Source organism: Symphodus melops (assembly GCF_947650265.1).
Source record: "Symphodus melops genome assembly, chromosome: 13".
Taxonomy (NCBI): Eukaryota; Metazoa; Chordata; class Actinopteri; order Labriformes; family Labridae; genus Symphodus; species Symphodus melops.
This window is the reverse complement of record NC_136703.1, coordinates 1,359,743-1,374,742: the sequence shown is the minus strand read 5'-3', so window position 1 is coordinate 1,374,742 and position 15,000 is coordinate 1,359,743. Positions and strand designations below refer to the sequence as shown.

Below are 15,000 nucleotides of genomic sequence, written 5' to 3'. Positions count from 1 at the left end.
GAGCGATGGTTTATTTTTATCGGAGCTTCATCAATGGGGAGGTTTTTGGTTATTCATTAAAATGTAATAATGTCTCAACACGCTGCCTTGTTGTGTGTGTGTGTGTGTGTGTGTGTGTGTGTGTGTGTGTGTGTGTGTGTGTGTGTGTGTGTTTGAGAGCAGTTCCTAAACTGTCCCACATTCCTGGAAAAAGAGCTCTTTGATTGTGACCTTAATTTCTGATGATGTTTCGCGTTTCATTCATGTGAAATGTCACCGAGGTACAGAGGTGGAGACATGGCTTAGTTAGTACTGTCAATCAATCAATCCATCCATCAATCAATCCATCAATCAATCAATCAATCAATCAATCAATCAACCAATCAATCAGTCAATCAACCAATCAATCAATCAGTCAGTCATTCAATCAATCACTCAACCAGACAATCACTCAATCAATCTATCAGTCCACCAATCAATCAGTCAATCAATCAATCAATCAATCAATAAATCAGTCAATCAGTCAGTCAGTCAAAATAGATACGTTATTGATCCTGAGGGAAATTCAAGGCATCCAAAAGCCCTGTAAACAGTTAAAGAGCCAGGTCTCTTTCAATCAATCAGTCAATCAATTAATCAATTAATTTTTAATTGTTGTCTCAAGTGTTATCTGATGACACGATGTGATGGCATGTGATGGGCCAGATCAACACTACACTATGTCCCCCCATGTCCCCCCTCTCATGTCTCCCCTCCCTCATGTCCCCCCACCGCATTAAACCTCACGCTGCAGTTTACTCGTGAACAAAACCGAGATTCTTCTGCTGCTTCCTGACGATCGAATTCAAATGAAACCGAACGAAAACTTTCTAAAAGTTAAAAGAGAAGCAGCAAAGAAAGAAGAATCATCAGTCTAAACTTCTGACATCCTGTCTGCAACAAACAGAAAAACTAAATCTTTTAAAAGAATTAAAGATGATAAAAAAAACATTTGTAGACAAAAGTCAGAGACTGTAATGAGATCACTGATTCAGCTGACCTGATTTCCTCGGACCGCTTTGCTTTAACGGCAGCCGGTGTAAGGACGCCAAAACAGGGACGTGATGTCATATTACTGCCGATACGGTCCGAAGGCGATCTGCAGAAGATGAGCGACTGCAGCAGAGGACAAACAATCTCCTGGACTTATGGAGAACTGAACCCTGCAGCTCCAGTCTCTTCAGAACCTCACAGAAAACAGTCACCGATCATTGAAGGAGATTCATGATAGAACAGAATTCATTAAAGGAAAATATTCACTTGTATTAAAGCGACTGTGCAATGACAGTGAACTACCTGAAATCAATCTGGAGCTTTTGAAGACCTCGGTCTTGTTTCGGCCTCAGACTGAACCGACTCCAGATTTAAAATCAAGACCACCACTGAAGGAAGTTTCCTCGTCACTTAATCAGAAATAAAACACCTCTTCATCGTAGTTTGATTATCCTCCCCCGGTCACGGCAGCTCCCTGCGTACACGATGAGGATTTCTCAGTAATATTTATGCTCTTGGTCTTATCTCGGTCTGGATAGAGGTAGACAACTGCGTGCGTCCCCAGACCAGTAGGGGGGTCCCCAGACCAGTAGGGGGCCCCTGAGGGCTCACAAACAGAAGCAAAATCAGTGTCTCAAACTAAACGATAAACAGTAGGAAACCTCCCTGAGGCGGCTCCATCGCTCAGCCCTGCTAAGAGGCGATCGTGAATTATTACTGTGAAGGAATTTGGGAATTAGGAATTTGACTTGGTGAAAAAAAAGTAAGAAAAAGCAGGAAAAGAGAAAAGTGTCGGGACAGAGACAGACATGAAGGTGATGAGTGCTGGTATGAGCGGACCGACAGACTCCAGGTCTCCACTATGTCTCCGTCTCAATTAGCAAGTTAGCACGACAAAGAAGACATGCACAGATAAAAGCCAAATGTTTGATTTGAATCTATAATTCTAAATATTCCTTTTCCTTTTGTACGATTGGTAAAATAATATTTTTTTAAAAACTATAATTGAATCCGAAAGTGTCGGTCGGATAATTCTGCTGTCTGAAAAGATTATTCTTTTTATTCTCCGGCTTTGAAGAAGAATTCCCGTTGTTGGAAAAGATGAAAGACATATTTTTGATGCGTGTTCTCTTTTTTTTTTTTTTAAGGGGAGGTTTGTCCTGACGCCTGGCAGCTTGTTAGCCTGATGACAGATGTGGTTTCCCTGAATGTGGAACTGAGCTCTTTGATCAAAGACGGGCATTAGCATGAGGTGAACCTGCTGTATTTCCCATTCAGAGCAGCTTTTGTTTGGCCCGTGGTCCAGCGTTCCTAATGCACGGGATCGCTGCACCAGTTGAGTGTTTTTGTTTTTTAGACGGAGGAGGTTATAATCTTTCAACTTGATGCTTGAATGTGGATTCTTTCATCTGACAGCAGGTCAGCCTCTCTGCCTCTCTTCAACGCAGGGAGAATATTACTGAGAGACTTGGAGGGATAAAGCAGATTTATCTCCTGCAGCAAAGACTACACAAGACATGGAATATAAAGCACTTTAGAGTGTACGGCCCTTTATAAAAGCTAAGCTGTTGAATTGTCTTTTCCGTGTTAGTCACATCAAAGTAGGGCAAAAGCAGCAGCAGTCCACAACCGAACCATCTGGGGACTGTGCTATCACTCCCAACTCCCCAACGTGTCACTCTCCATCCCTAATCTCAATCCCAAATATGATTTCTGTCACCGTAATGATTGCTTTCTGTTGTTGACGGAAAACATTCGGAATCAGTTATCGTTTTGGAGTGCTGCTTTTTTCATCCCTCTGGTATTCTGATATGTGTTAATCTCTCGTCTGCCACATTGTTTGTTTGTGTGTGTGTGTGTGTGTGTGTGTGTGTGTGTGTGTGTGTGTGTGGAGGGAGCGAGCGAGCTTGGCGAATGACTGGCTCTGTGGATGAAAAAAAACTGCAGGCAGGATTAAGAGGAAAAACATGGGGAAAAATAATCTGTAGTCAGGCTGACGTCATGCGGTGCAGGCCGGGGTTGTGGAGGTGAGGATGAGTGTGGTGACAGCGGGCATCAGAGCGCCTCGCAGCGCCGCCAGCCTGACGCTCCGCAAGGTGCCTTTGGTCCTCGTCCACGTGTGACAGGACGGCCGCTCAGCTGACATAAGGTCAGACTACACCGAGCACACGCTGGAGACGACGCCAGGCTGCAGCTCTGTATCAGAGTCTCATCTGAACACAACCTGAAATATCACATCTAATATTTTACATGAAAACAGGCTGCAGAGTGAAGAGTCCATCAGTGTTAACTCATCCATTCATACACATTCACACACTGATGGTAGAGGCTGCTGCAGAGTGAAGAGTCCATCAGTGTTAACTCATCCATTCATACACATTCACACACTGATGGTAGAGGCTGCTGCAGAGTGAAGAGTCCATCAGTATTAACTCATCCATTCATACACATTCACACACTGATGGTAGAGGCTGCTGCAGAGTGAAGAGTCCATCAGTATTAACTCATCCATTCATACACATTCACACACTGATGGTAGAGGCTGCTGCAGAGTCCATCAGTGTTAACTCATCCATTCACACACATTCACACACTGATGGTAGAGGCTGCTGCAGAGTAAAGAGTCCATCAGTATGAACTCATCCATTCATACACATTCACACACTGATGGTAGAGGCTGCTGCAGAGTAAAGTAAAATCGAACTCACAGAAAATAATGAATCACAAATGATGAAGAGGAAAATGTCTGAGAAAGAGATTGAACTCATCACATGACTTTTTATTTGTCATCACAGGATTTCACAACCAAACTGATTTAATATCACAAATTTGTTTTTTTGTGAGTTAGATCCGACTGTACGTGGCGCAGTGGTGAGGGCTGTCACCTCACAGCGAGGAGGTCTGTAGTTTGAATCCCCATGACATGTGAGTGTCATAGAACTGCCCTTTTTATTTGGAAAATGTACTTTTCGCTGTCTGAGATATCGTAGCGTTTGTTAAATGGCGCTGTTCCTCAGCGAGTGTTTTTTTACAAGGAACCTCGTAAACAGTTTAGTGGAAAGTCATTTCATGAAAGTTTGTTTTGGGAAACATCTGATTTTTGTGCTTTGACTTTAAGACTGTCGATGAATTCATAGATTTAGAGCATCACATGTAAAACATCCAACATGACATCCTTCCTCCGTGCAAACGTTCTGCAGACTTCACGCCATGTGTGTGAATCCGTCCTGTGAAGGTCAAGTTGTCGTCTTGCATCCCTCTGATGTCGTCAACCACACGGTCGTCACATCATCATGTTTCACTCGCACCTCTTCATAAATGAACATCATTCATTTCTGCAGCTGGAGACTTTTAATCCCGGTGCCCCCCCCCCCCCCCCTCCCCGGGGGTATTAGTGTATGTGAGCGCGGCGAGCTGTCTGTGTTGACTGGCGAGGTCAGGGTCAGCTTTGACTGTCCAGCGCGCGCGCTCACAGGCACCGGGAATGATTAACAGGCTTTTACCAGCAGCGCCTGACGCTGAGCCGTAAAGAAAACAACGAGTGTACATTGTGCTCTATTTAATCCTTACTCTCCGAGGGATTCAGCACATATTAAATATTCAAGTGTCAGGAATGAATCTGGAGCACTGCACCCAAAAAGCATCTGAGCCAAACGGCTCAGATGTTTTAAACTTTTGATTGTTTCCTCGTCCTGTTCCATCGACAGCACAACGTCGAACATTTGATGTTTGACCCTTTCATTTCGTTTCAAACGTTTCCCCCCCGTCGAGATACAAATCAAACATGACTGAAATGATTCTCAGTAATAAAACATCTGTGGTGAAGTGGTTTGAAATCATCGTTTTAATTTGTCCCGGAGAAACGAAAGTGTCACAGACTAGTGTCAGTTTCCTCCTGTGAATCCTCTTTCATGTCACTGTGACGCCCCCTCCCCTCTGTGCCCCCTCTAAAGCCACGCCCCCTCCCCTCTGTGCCCCCTCTAAAGCCACGCCCCCTCCCCTCTGTGCCCCCTCTAAAGCCACGCCCCCTCCCCCTCTGTGCCCCCTCTAAAGCCACGCCCCCTCCCCCCTCTGTGCCCCCTCTAAAGCCACGCCCCCTCCTCTCTGTGCCCCCCTCTAAAGCCACGCCCCCTCCCCTCTGTGCCCCCTCTAAAGCCACGCCCCCTCCCCCCTGTGCCCCCTCTAAAGCCACGCCCCCTCACTTATTATGCACGAGCGCCGTTGGTCCAGAAGCGGATTCCAGCTCAGGCTTTGAGTGTGGGCTCGTGCATGCACGGAGCAGAGAGCGAGCAAAACTCGAACTGAGTGCAGACATTGGTCGAAGCTTTTACGTGTTTCCAACACATGAAGTCTTACTTCCTGTCTCATCTTAAAAAGTGTAACTGCAGGAAGTGACCTCCTCTGCCTTTAAGTAATAGTTGCAGTGACTGTATTGTAAGCCTCAAGGTCAGCGTGACCACGTTGGTGTTCTCGGAGCCAGACGTGCTGATGTTTGGAGCGGCGGGTCGGAGGACGCTGCTGCAGACAAACAAGGTGTTTGTGTTCAGAGTTTTGTTTTGCAGCTGGAGCACGAGAACGTCAACCAAAATGAGATTATCTGTTTGTCGTAGCTGGTGGGAGTCGTTTAATCATCAGAGTTGAGAAGCTGCCAGGAGCTCGTGGAGAGAAGTCGACTCCTCGGGTCCAGTGAGCAGCTTCCCTGCATGCAGCCCGTCTCTGGACTGGACCTGAAGTTCTGCTCTATTCTGCTTTGCTCCAAACACGTGCAGAGTCTAATTTAAACTGAGCCCGCGTCAAGCCGAGCTGGACAGATCAAACAGGACAGGAAGTAAGACACAAAGAGGATCCTGTCGATTTCAAAATAAAACACAATGTACAGGTGTATCACCCCGAGTCGGCACCAGATTACACATCGTTTTCTTCATTCCCACATGATCATGTAGTTTCCCAACTTCTTGCAGATGCTTGTATGTGTAAATGAGCAAGGCATGACAGACCAGCTGTGTGTGTGTGTCTCTCTCTTCATGGCTCTTCTGCTTCTGTAACGCCGCAGATCTACGTTAAATCTCACCGGTGCAGCGAGGCGTCTTTAGCTTCTTTACCGAGGTGCACAGCGGTGCTCTGCTGTCTTTGGAGTAAAAGGACGACAGATAACTGCTTTTTCATGACAACATACAAAAAGGTGGTGCAAGGGAAGTCTGGGCGTCTCTGCTTAGACCGCGACCCGGTCTCTGATAAGCTGTAGAAAACGGATGGACTGATGGATGAATGGATACAAAAAGCTGAGCTCGGTCTCTTAGTTCAGAAAATGAATTGTCTGATATTTACATGAAAAAATCTCCAAAGGGCTCCAAGAGCACAAACACGACCCGGAGGTTAAAGGTCAGCGTCTGAATCAGATACTTCAGCAACTCCCTCCTGTCACTCAAAGAGGCCACGCCCCCTAATTATGCACAACTTTAAGCCTTGATTCAATCAGGTGAATCACATTTTCTTGAATCAGTTTCTGCACTTTGCAGGGAAACATTTTCTTTTGTTTGAAATTTGACTTTGAGAAGTACGAGGGATGACAGTCAACTTCATTCCATCAGATCGTCTTTTAAATCACATCTCAGCTCAGGAGGTAACACATAAGATTTGGACTGGATATGAAACTTCCTGACATGAGCTTAGATTTGAAATAAAGGCTGGAAAGCGGAGTTTCCTAATGACTTCCCGCAGTGGCTCAGCGAGGTTTAAAAAGTAGCAGGAAATCGATACGAGCAGGCCGGACTGTGTGCAGACCTTCCTTTGTACTCGTGTAGAGTTTTAAATGACGCTGCAGCTCTCTTCCTTCTGCCCCTCCTCTTCCTCTGCACAGTTTCATGTGTGTTTGCTTTGAGCTACGTGTCTGTGTTACCGATTCAGCATGAAAATGTTCCGCTCTTCCTCAGCTGTACGACTCACTCCATTTCAGGGGAAAAATGTTCCGTTCACAACGGCGTGTAATATCTTTATAATGCAAAACGCTGTCCTCCCTCACAGCGATGACCTTCTTCTGTTTGAATAGCAGGAGGTTCAAGTTCGATAAACAAACTTGAGTGAAAGCTGACGGAACAAAAATGAGGTCGATGAATTACTCACATGTTGAATATTGCACAAGGTCCCGTTACGAATGAAATAAATCTAAAATTAAAAAACCTTATGTGCAATCTGTGTCTGCGACTGAAGAGGTGTCAGACGACCCAGATGTCTGGAGCAGAAGTGAAGCTCGGCCAAGGTGGAGTAACAGAACGAGCTCATGCAGAGCGATGCAACCTCATTCTCCAGTTTTTCATTGTGGCATTTAAACATTCAATCTTTAAAGGTCACATGTTCTGTAAACTCCTCTCCTCCATGTTCCTCTAACATGCGTCTCTACTCTACAAACCCTCCAATGAGGAGAGAAGTCCGTCCTCTCCGTCTTCTGCCTGCTCCACTTTTCAGTAAATGTGTGCTCAAACAGGCCGTTTGGAGATTTTCCCTTCATGACATCACAAAGGGCAGTAGCCCCTCCCCCAGGTGGGTGTTTGTTTTTGGATCGATCCTCCGTCCTGGGCGTTAGCCTGCATGCTCCTCCACTGAGGCTCCTCCAGGACAACCTTCGCCTTCTGATTGGTTCTTACTTGAAAACACGCTCGAGATCATTCATGTCAACACCAAAAATCTCTCAGCTGTTTAACTCTTTTCCCCGCCTGTTTCAGTGAACAATGTGGAGAGTACCAAAACAGCAGCCTGCCATCATTAAAGCACCTCAGCTTGCTCCAGAAGAACAGCCTCTGATTGGCTGTTTTGCGTCACAGATATCGTCTGTGTTGTGAAATTTTAGTCCGACAACCAAACCTGCCAAACGGATCATGATCGACGGCTCTTTAACCCATCAGGAAGCTTCTGTGTTCCCCCACAGCTGCTTCTGCTGATCCTGCAGTTTACAGATTAGCTTACATGATGTCAAGTGTTCATGTCACGCTGACCTCCCTGGAAAGATTTGAACGCAGCACGGGAGATGTTTACAACGCGGGGCGTCCATGATCACTCAGCTTTAATCTGCACAGAGCGGAGCGTGCACGCAGGAAGTCTGCAGGCTGCGGGGTGATTAACGGGGAGGATGCTGAGTGCAGGTCAGCACGTCCAGAGAAGCTTCCAGAGCCGATTGCAGATGTATGGAAACATGATGTAACATCACAGCGGGCGATAAGCTCCATGCAGGGGAGGGATTTAATGTGGTCTTCTCTCTGTCACAGGTTATTTAACGGTGTCCATTGACCCCCTCCCTCATGTCGTCATCGGAGACACGGTGACTCTGAAGTGTAACTTCCGAACTGACGGGAACCTGCGAGAGATCGTGTGGTTCCGGGTGAGCACGCAGGTGAACTTGATGTGAAAGCAGCTGCCTGTCAGCTCGTGTCTGCCTCACGAAGCTCCTCCCCCTCCTGCACGCCACGTGACTCTGCGTGCACGAGGAGCAGCTGCTTCTTCTTTGTTCTTCATTTATCACATGATGATGTGTTTGCCCTTTCTCACTTCCAAATGTTCGACACGCTCGGACACTTTACAGATTAAATTCTAGATGTTTCCTGAGGAGAAACTTTGTTAACGGTAAGGTTCAAATAAAAATAACGACATTTTGGGCATCGTTGGCCCGGTGAAATTAAAATACATTAAAATAACTTAAGTAAAGATGAGGTGAATTGTTAATAAAATAATTAAAACTGGATTCAGAGAAAAAGTTTGCATCCATTATCAGGTCGAGTGTCGCTCAGTGTCTTGTAGTTTTCTCGTTTGGGGTCGCAGGGCGGGAGGCGGGGTCAGAGCCGGGGTTAGCTGTATTTAAACTCTCTGCTGTCTTAGTGAAGGAACTTTAAATGTACGTCCAATCATAGCGGCGTCCTCTCCCCTCTCAGGTGACTGAAGGAGGCAACGCCAAGCAGAAGATTTTCACCTACGATGCCATGTACAACACCAGCTACTCTCACCTGGAGGACAACAAGAAACGGGAGGACCTGGTCTACCGGTCCACTGTGCGGTGAGGCGGGACTTTAACACGCTTTTATTTTGATAGTTAGGAGAGACGGGGGAAGTGAGGTCAGAGGGGGGAGCAGAGGGACTTCCACTGTCTCAAACCGTTGTTCCCTAAAACCAGCCAACACTAGGAAACAATCTTTTGGGTATTTCTTGGAGATTGCTCGGGGCCCCCGGGGGCCGACAAACTTTAAGCCCCAGCTGAGGAGCAAAATGTGCAAATCTTGCAGGGATAGAAGCACTTATTCTCATTGTGCCACCAAGCGTGGCATGCATTATTCCTGTGTGTCTCATTGTGTGTGTGTGTGTGTGTGTGTGTGTGTGTGTGTGTGTGTGTGTGTGTAAAGTCTCCCTGAGGTGCAGATGGAGGACGACGGCCTGTACGAGTGTCACGTGGGGATCTACGACCGGAGCTCCAGAGACAAAGTGATCCTCGCCTCGGGCAGCATCACGCTCACTGTCATAGGTGTGTTTTATATCTGAGGTCGGAGCATGAATGTTAAAACCAGCAGTAGAAGAAGTCAGCGAGGGGGGGGGGATGATCGCTCTCATTAGGATTCATCCTGCAGGCCTCGTGGAGATCCGTAGACACTTTTTATTTCTCTATAAAGAAAGATTCCCACCTCATTGTGACGTGATTGAAATCTGATTTAAGGTCATTTAAAGGAACATTTTCCTTTGATGAAAATCGAATCTAACTGATTTCCACACTCGAAGCTGCTCGAGCTCAGTCTCCACCTGCACACTGACTCATTGCTGAACCCTGATTTCTCTGCCTCGAATACACTCTATGCATATTTCCATCGATAAATGGACGCTGCTTCACTGTCTGAACTCTTCCTGCAGTGCCTCCAAAGTCTATCTCTGTGGTGGCGGCCAACAGCCCGGCTCCTTTCAGCCGCTACGAGGCCCAGAACTTCTCTCTGGTCTGCATTGTTACAGGAGCCAAGCCGGCGCCCGTGGTGAGACTCTCTACTCTTTATCTCTCTGCAAGGACTCGCTCTCTGTAATCGACTCTGCGTCACTCCTCTTGTGTGTGTGTGTGTGTGTGTGACTGCGTGCGAAGCCTCGTGGAGGAAATCCTGATGGTGCGAGGGAGAGAGGATGGCGATTCTCTCGCTGCAGAATGAAAACGAAGCTTTTTATAAAAATGAAACAAAAAAAACGATTCCCCCAAACAGTCGATGCTGCAGCTCCGGCGTCGGTCTGCACCCTGTTTGACCTTTAACGAGAACGTGATGCTGAGAGCTCAGCTGCACATGTGATGAAATAAAACTGCATCCATGTGTAATCATAGTCCACTCTGTTTGATCCTGTACAACATCTCTGCACACTGCAGCATGTTACAGTCAGAACAAGGACGTAGAAATAAACAGGATGAAAAGCAGCTTTTGGCCATAAGCTGTCTGCTAACACACACACCATACATGCACGCACACACACACACACACACACACACACACACACACACACACACATCTATGAATACAGCAGTGTGTGCACAGAGTATTGTTTTTGAACGAGGGTCATTTAATATTCAAGATAATGTCGGAGTGCATTTCCTCTAAATGACCCACAGATAGCGGATGTGCAGGAATAGAAAATGGAATATCCACAGATAACGTTTGAGTGTGTTTATGTATTCAAATGTCGTGCACACACACACATCAGCCATGAAAAAATGTATCTGAAAAAAAAAAATCTCCTTTTTGCAAAGATGCAGCCTGAAAAACAGAAGAGGAGCTGAAGATAGAAATGAGAGCTGGAGGTCGAGCCACAAACAAATCAATGTAACAGCTCATATAGACTCGTACTGAGAGCGTTTCTCTCATGCACAAACTCTGATTGCGTCTGCAGCTCTAATATCCAAAGGGAGAGTGTTTCACAGTTTAGGGCCATAAGAACAGAAAGTAGTCTCATCAGGTTTCCTGTGTGACAGAGCGGCGACGAGAAAAACAGAAAGTGACTTTAAACATGGCTGGTGGAGAGAAGTGAGGGATGGACGAGCGAGTCTCATGGAGCTCCTCCAGGGAGCCAGGAGTGATTTCTTCAGATGATGATCACAACTTTATTTGTATTCATACCTAATCTGTTTGCTTTGATTAAAATAAACGTTTTGTTTTCGTTGGTGTGAAAGCTGTCAATCAAATCCTGATTGAACCAAACAAGCGTAACGAGACCGCTTTGAAACGTGGATCTCAGTCTCTGCTGCAGAACATGAACCGGCCTTGATCTAACCCAACTGCAGGAAGCAACCACAGGGGGCGCTGATGGATTAGCGGTTTAGTTTGAGCCCCATACGGAGGCTTTAGTCCTCCCAAGGGGGGGCGGTTTTAGTCTTATGCGTGGTTCTTTACCCACATTTCATTCCCAGCTCGCTCTCCCTGGTTTCCTGCTCGATCCACCGTCCTATCCGATAAAAGCAAGAAGTCCAAAATCAAAAATTAAAAAGGGAGCAGCCACCGCTGGCCCTCCTTGTTCATCGTCACTGAACGTTGAAGACCTCAGTTAGACCTGCAGGGCTGGGGGGCTGAGCAGGTCCTGGTTCAGGAGGATTAACGGTCTTGATAAGCGTCTTCAGTGACCCCAGAATGCCGATGTTATTTTAGAGCCTCATTTTCCGATCTGTGTGTTCCTGTGCAGCTCACCTGTCTCTGTCCGTCCTCTCAGGTGTACTTTAAGCGGGATGGGGAGCTTATCGATGTGGTTCCACCTGGCCAGTCCTCCTCTTCAGAAGGAGAACCAAAAACCAAGAAACCAGGAAAGAGCCGGGGTCGGAGCCGAGCGGGACTCCTGAGCTCTCAGATCCATGTCAGCCGGGATCTGGACGACACTAAACTCCAGAAGTCCATGTCCCCGCCCGAACAGCAGGGCAAACCGGCCCGGCTCGGACAAGACGGACCTGAACCAGGCCGGGAGCAAGCGCCCCAGCCGGGCATGGAGCAGACCACCGAGGTGATCCCGGAGACGGTGGTGAGCCGGGAGTTCCCCCGCTGGGTGCAGAGCAGCGACCCGCTCTATTACTTTCAGCACCGGCAGCAGGCGGTGGGCGACGGCACCATGGAGGTGAGAGCCATGCTGACCTGGAGCCTGAACCCCCAGCTGGACAACGAGGCTCTGTTCAGCTGTGAGGTCAACCACCCGGCTCTGTCCATGCCCATGCAGGCCGAGGTCACTCTGGGTGAGTCTCTCCCACCGTCCAGGCCAGATGTTTACTCACTAAACATCTGCAGAAAAGATCATCGTGTAGCCTTAATGCAGAATGCAGATATGTCAGATCAGGAAGCTGGAGTAAACCTAAACATTCACATTATTCAAACCTAAACACTATCCATCATCCCATCTGTAAAAAGCCCCCAAATAAACCGTAGAAATAAATAAATAAATAAATAAATAAATAAATAAATAAATAAATAAATAAATAAATAAATAAATAAATAAATAAATAGAAGAGTGTGCAAAGACTTTTCCTTGATTCAATGAAAACAAAGAAAAGGAATCGTATCCTGCCTTCTTAGCAGACGACACTAAAGCTGATATCAGAAGACCCGCCCCCTCTTGGTTTTGATTGGTTGGTGAGGGAGACAGGCGTGACATTGATAAACGCAGCACTCGTCCAAAAGTTGAACTGCGAGCGAAGCGATAAAAGACAGTTGACCCCTCCTGACGCAGAGTGCTGAAGACGATGAACTGAGTCGGTGATGGAAATTGGTGCTTCCAGTAAAAAAAAAAAAAACAGCTTTAATGGACGCAGGACGTGAAGCTGATTAAATGTTTCCACTGTGTTACCTTCAAAAGATGAACCTGAGCACGCGACCCGTTCTTCACTCACAATAAACATACAGTAAAATGATGTTCAGTGTGCACTCGTGATTTATTTTTCCTGGTTTGCAGCTGAGAGCGCACGCAGGCCATTTAAGGAAAATAAATGTTGGGCTGTAGTTTCAGTTTGATACTTGGAACGAGTGTTTGATGTGTTTTTTTCATAAAGTGCATCGTGTTTGTGCCAGTTCAGCACTCCGGGCAAAGTCAGGACATGTCCCTGTGAAATCCACATTCAGCGTGTCCAAAGAGGACTTCAGCAGACTTTTTGTGATATAGAAAGTGTTTACTGAAGGGGGGGGGGGGGGGGGGGGGTCTATTCAGGGGTTTACGGTATGGGTGCTTGGAGTGCCCAAAAAGCAGGAAAACGGCCGCGTATTTTCGAAAACGTTTATTGAATATGAAATACTAATAAAATGAACAGTGAATGACAACAATTATCATAGAACTTGAGAGGTTATTGAGGTATTTGAAGTTTAATTCAACTCAAATTTCAATGACAGCTTTGATATTCTGGTCATATTGAAATGTTTTGTTGCAAAATCTGTGAAAGGTGACAAATATCTTTCAGTGGATTATTTTTCAACGTGTCCCTGGCTATTATCTAAGATTTTACTGTACAGTTTATTTTAAGAAAAATAAAGTTTTGTTCCATTTCGTTGAGAGATATCATATTTTAGTATTAGTACTCAGTATTTTATTTTGAAAAATCTGTGAAAGGTGACAAAGATCTTTCAATGGATTTTTGTACCCAAGGGCCCTGACTTTTAGCCCTGTGATTTTCAGCAGATTTTACTGTATAGTTGTTGGGAAAATTAAAGGTGAATTCTGCTAAATTTTCATTGAGAGATAAGAATAAGAATTTAATTTTTTCCAAACCGAGTGCGCTAACATCAAGAAGTAACGCAGAATTCACCTTTAATTTTCTCAAAAATATACAATAAAATCTGCTGAAAATCCATGGGTAATGGTCAGGTCCCTTTGGTACCAGGATCCATTGAAAGATCTTTGTCACCTCTTTTAGATTTTTCAAAATGAAACACTGAATTTGATTAAATTTCTTATCTCTCAATGAAAAATTAGCAGAATTCACCTTTAATTTTCTCAAAAAAATATACAGTAAAATCTGCTAAGAATCACAGGGGTAATAGTCAGGCCCTTGGGTACCAGGATCCATTGAAAGATCTTTGTCACCTCTTTTAGATTTTCAAAATAAAACACATACTTTAATTTACATACCTATGTCCAAAAAACGAGATACATACCTATGTTGAAAAAACAACATGCATACCGATATCAAAAAATGACATATATAAAAACAGACATACCTATTACACATAAAATAACATACATACCCATGTCGAAAAAAAGCGACATACCTATATATGTCAAAAAAACAACACATACATACTGTATGTCTAAAAAATCACATACATACCTGTATCAAAAAAAGATATACATACCAATGTTGAAAAAAACCCACTTACATACCTATGTCAAAAAAATTATATACATACCTATGTAAAAATAAAACAGACATACCTTTGTCAGATAAAAATACATACACACCTATGTTTAAAAAACAGACAGAGAATTGTCAGGGCCCTTGGGTACCAGGATCCATTGAAAGATCTTTGTCACCTCTTTTAGATTTTTCAAAATGAAATATTGAATATGACTCAAATTTCTTATCTCTCAATGAAAATTTAGCAGAATTCACCTTTAATTTTCTCCAAAAAATATGCAGTAAAATCTGCTGAACATCACAGGGGTAATGGTCAGGGCCCTTGGGTACCAGGATCCATTGAAAGATCTTTGTCACCTCTTTTAGATTTTTCAAAATAAAACACTGAATATGACCAAAATGTTTTATCTCTCCATGAAAAATGTACATACCTTTGTAAAAAAATGACATACATGCCTATGTTGAAAAAAAGATATACATACCTATGTCAAAATCCCCACTTACATACCTATGTCAAAAAATTGACATACATACCTATGTCGAAAAAAAGACATGCATGCCTATGTCAAAAAAGACATACATACCATTGAAAAAACAACATACATGCCTATGTCGAAAAAAACAACATACATACCTATGTCGAAAAATGGGTCGAAAAATGG

At 44.8% G+C, this 15,000-nt stretch overlaps 2 protein-coding genes across 3 annotated transcripts in view; one reads left to right on the top strand and one right to left on the bottom strand.

Moving 5' to 3' along the window:
* LOC306834355 (immunoglobulin superfamily member 21-like) overlaps positions 1 to 12,738 on the top strand; it is a 17,362-nt gene extending 4,624 nt beyond the window's left edge. Inside the window, exons 2-6 of one of the 2 annotated variants that reach the window (XM_079360221.1) lie at positions 8,274 to 8,386; positions 8,934 to 9,055; positions 9,399 to 9,517; positions 9,898 to 10,013; positions 11,722 to 12,738. In XM_079360221.1, coding sequence (XP_079216347.1) covers positions 8,274 to 8,386; positions 8,934 to 9,055; positions 9,399 to 9,517; positions 9,898 to 10,013; positions 11,722 to 12,375 — 1,124 coding nt within the window. In that variant the 3' untranslated portion in view covers positions 12,376 to 12,738. Of the gene's footprint in view, positions 1 to 8,273; positions 8,399 to 8,933; positions 9,056 to 9,398; positions 9,518 to 9,897; positions 10,014 to 11,721 lie in introns of both variants that reach the window. The other variant, XM_079360220.1, reaches the window with a different exon arrangement.
* A 1,561-nt stretch (positions 12,739 to 14,299) lies between these two features.
* LOC306834216 (rho guanine nucleotide exchange factor 10-like protein) overlaps positions 14,300 to 15,000 on the bottom strand; it is a gene marked incomplete at its 3' end in the record, with an annotated part of 19,881 nt that continues 19,180 nt past the window's right edge. Inside the window, 1 exon segment of the mRNA XM_079360053.1 lies at positions 14,300 to 14,311. Coding sequence (XP_079216179.1) covers positions 14,300 to 14,311 — 12 coding nt within the window.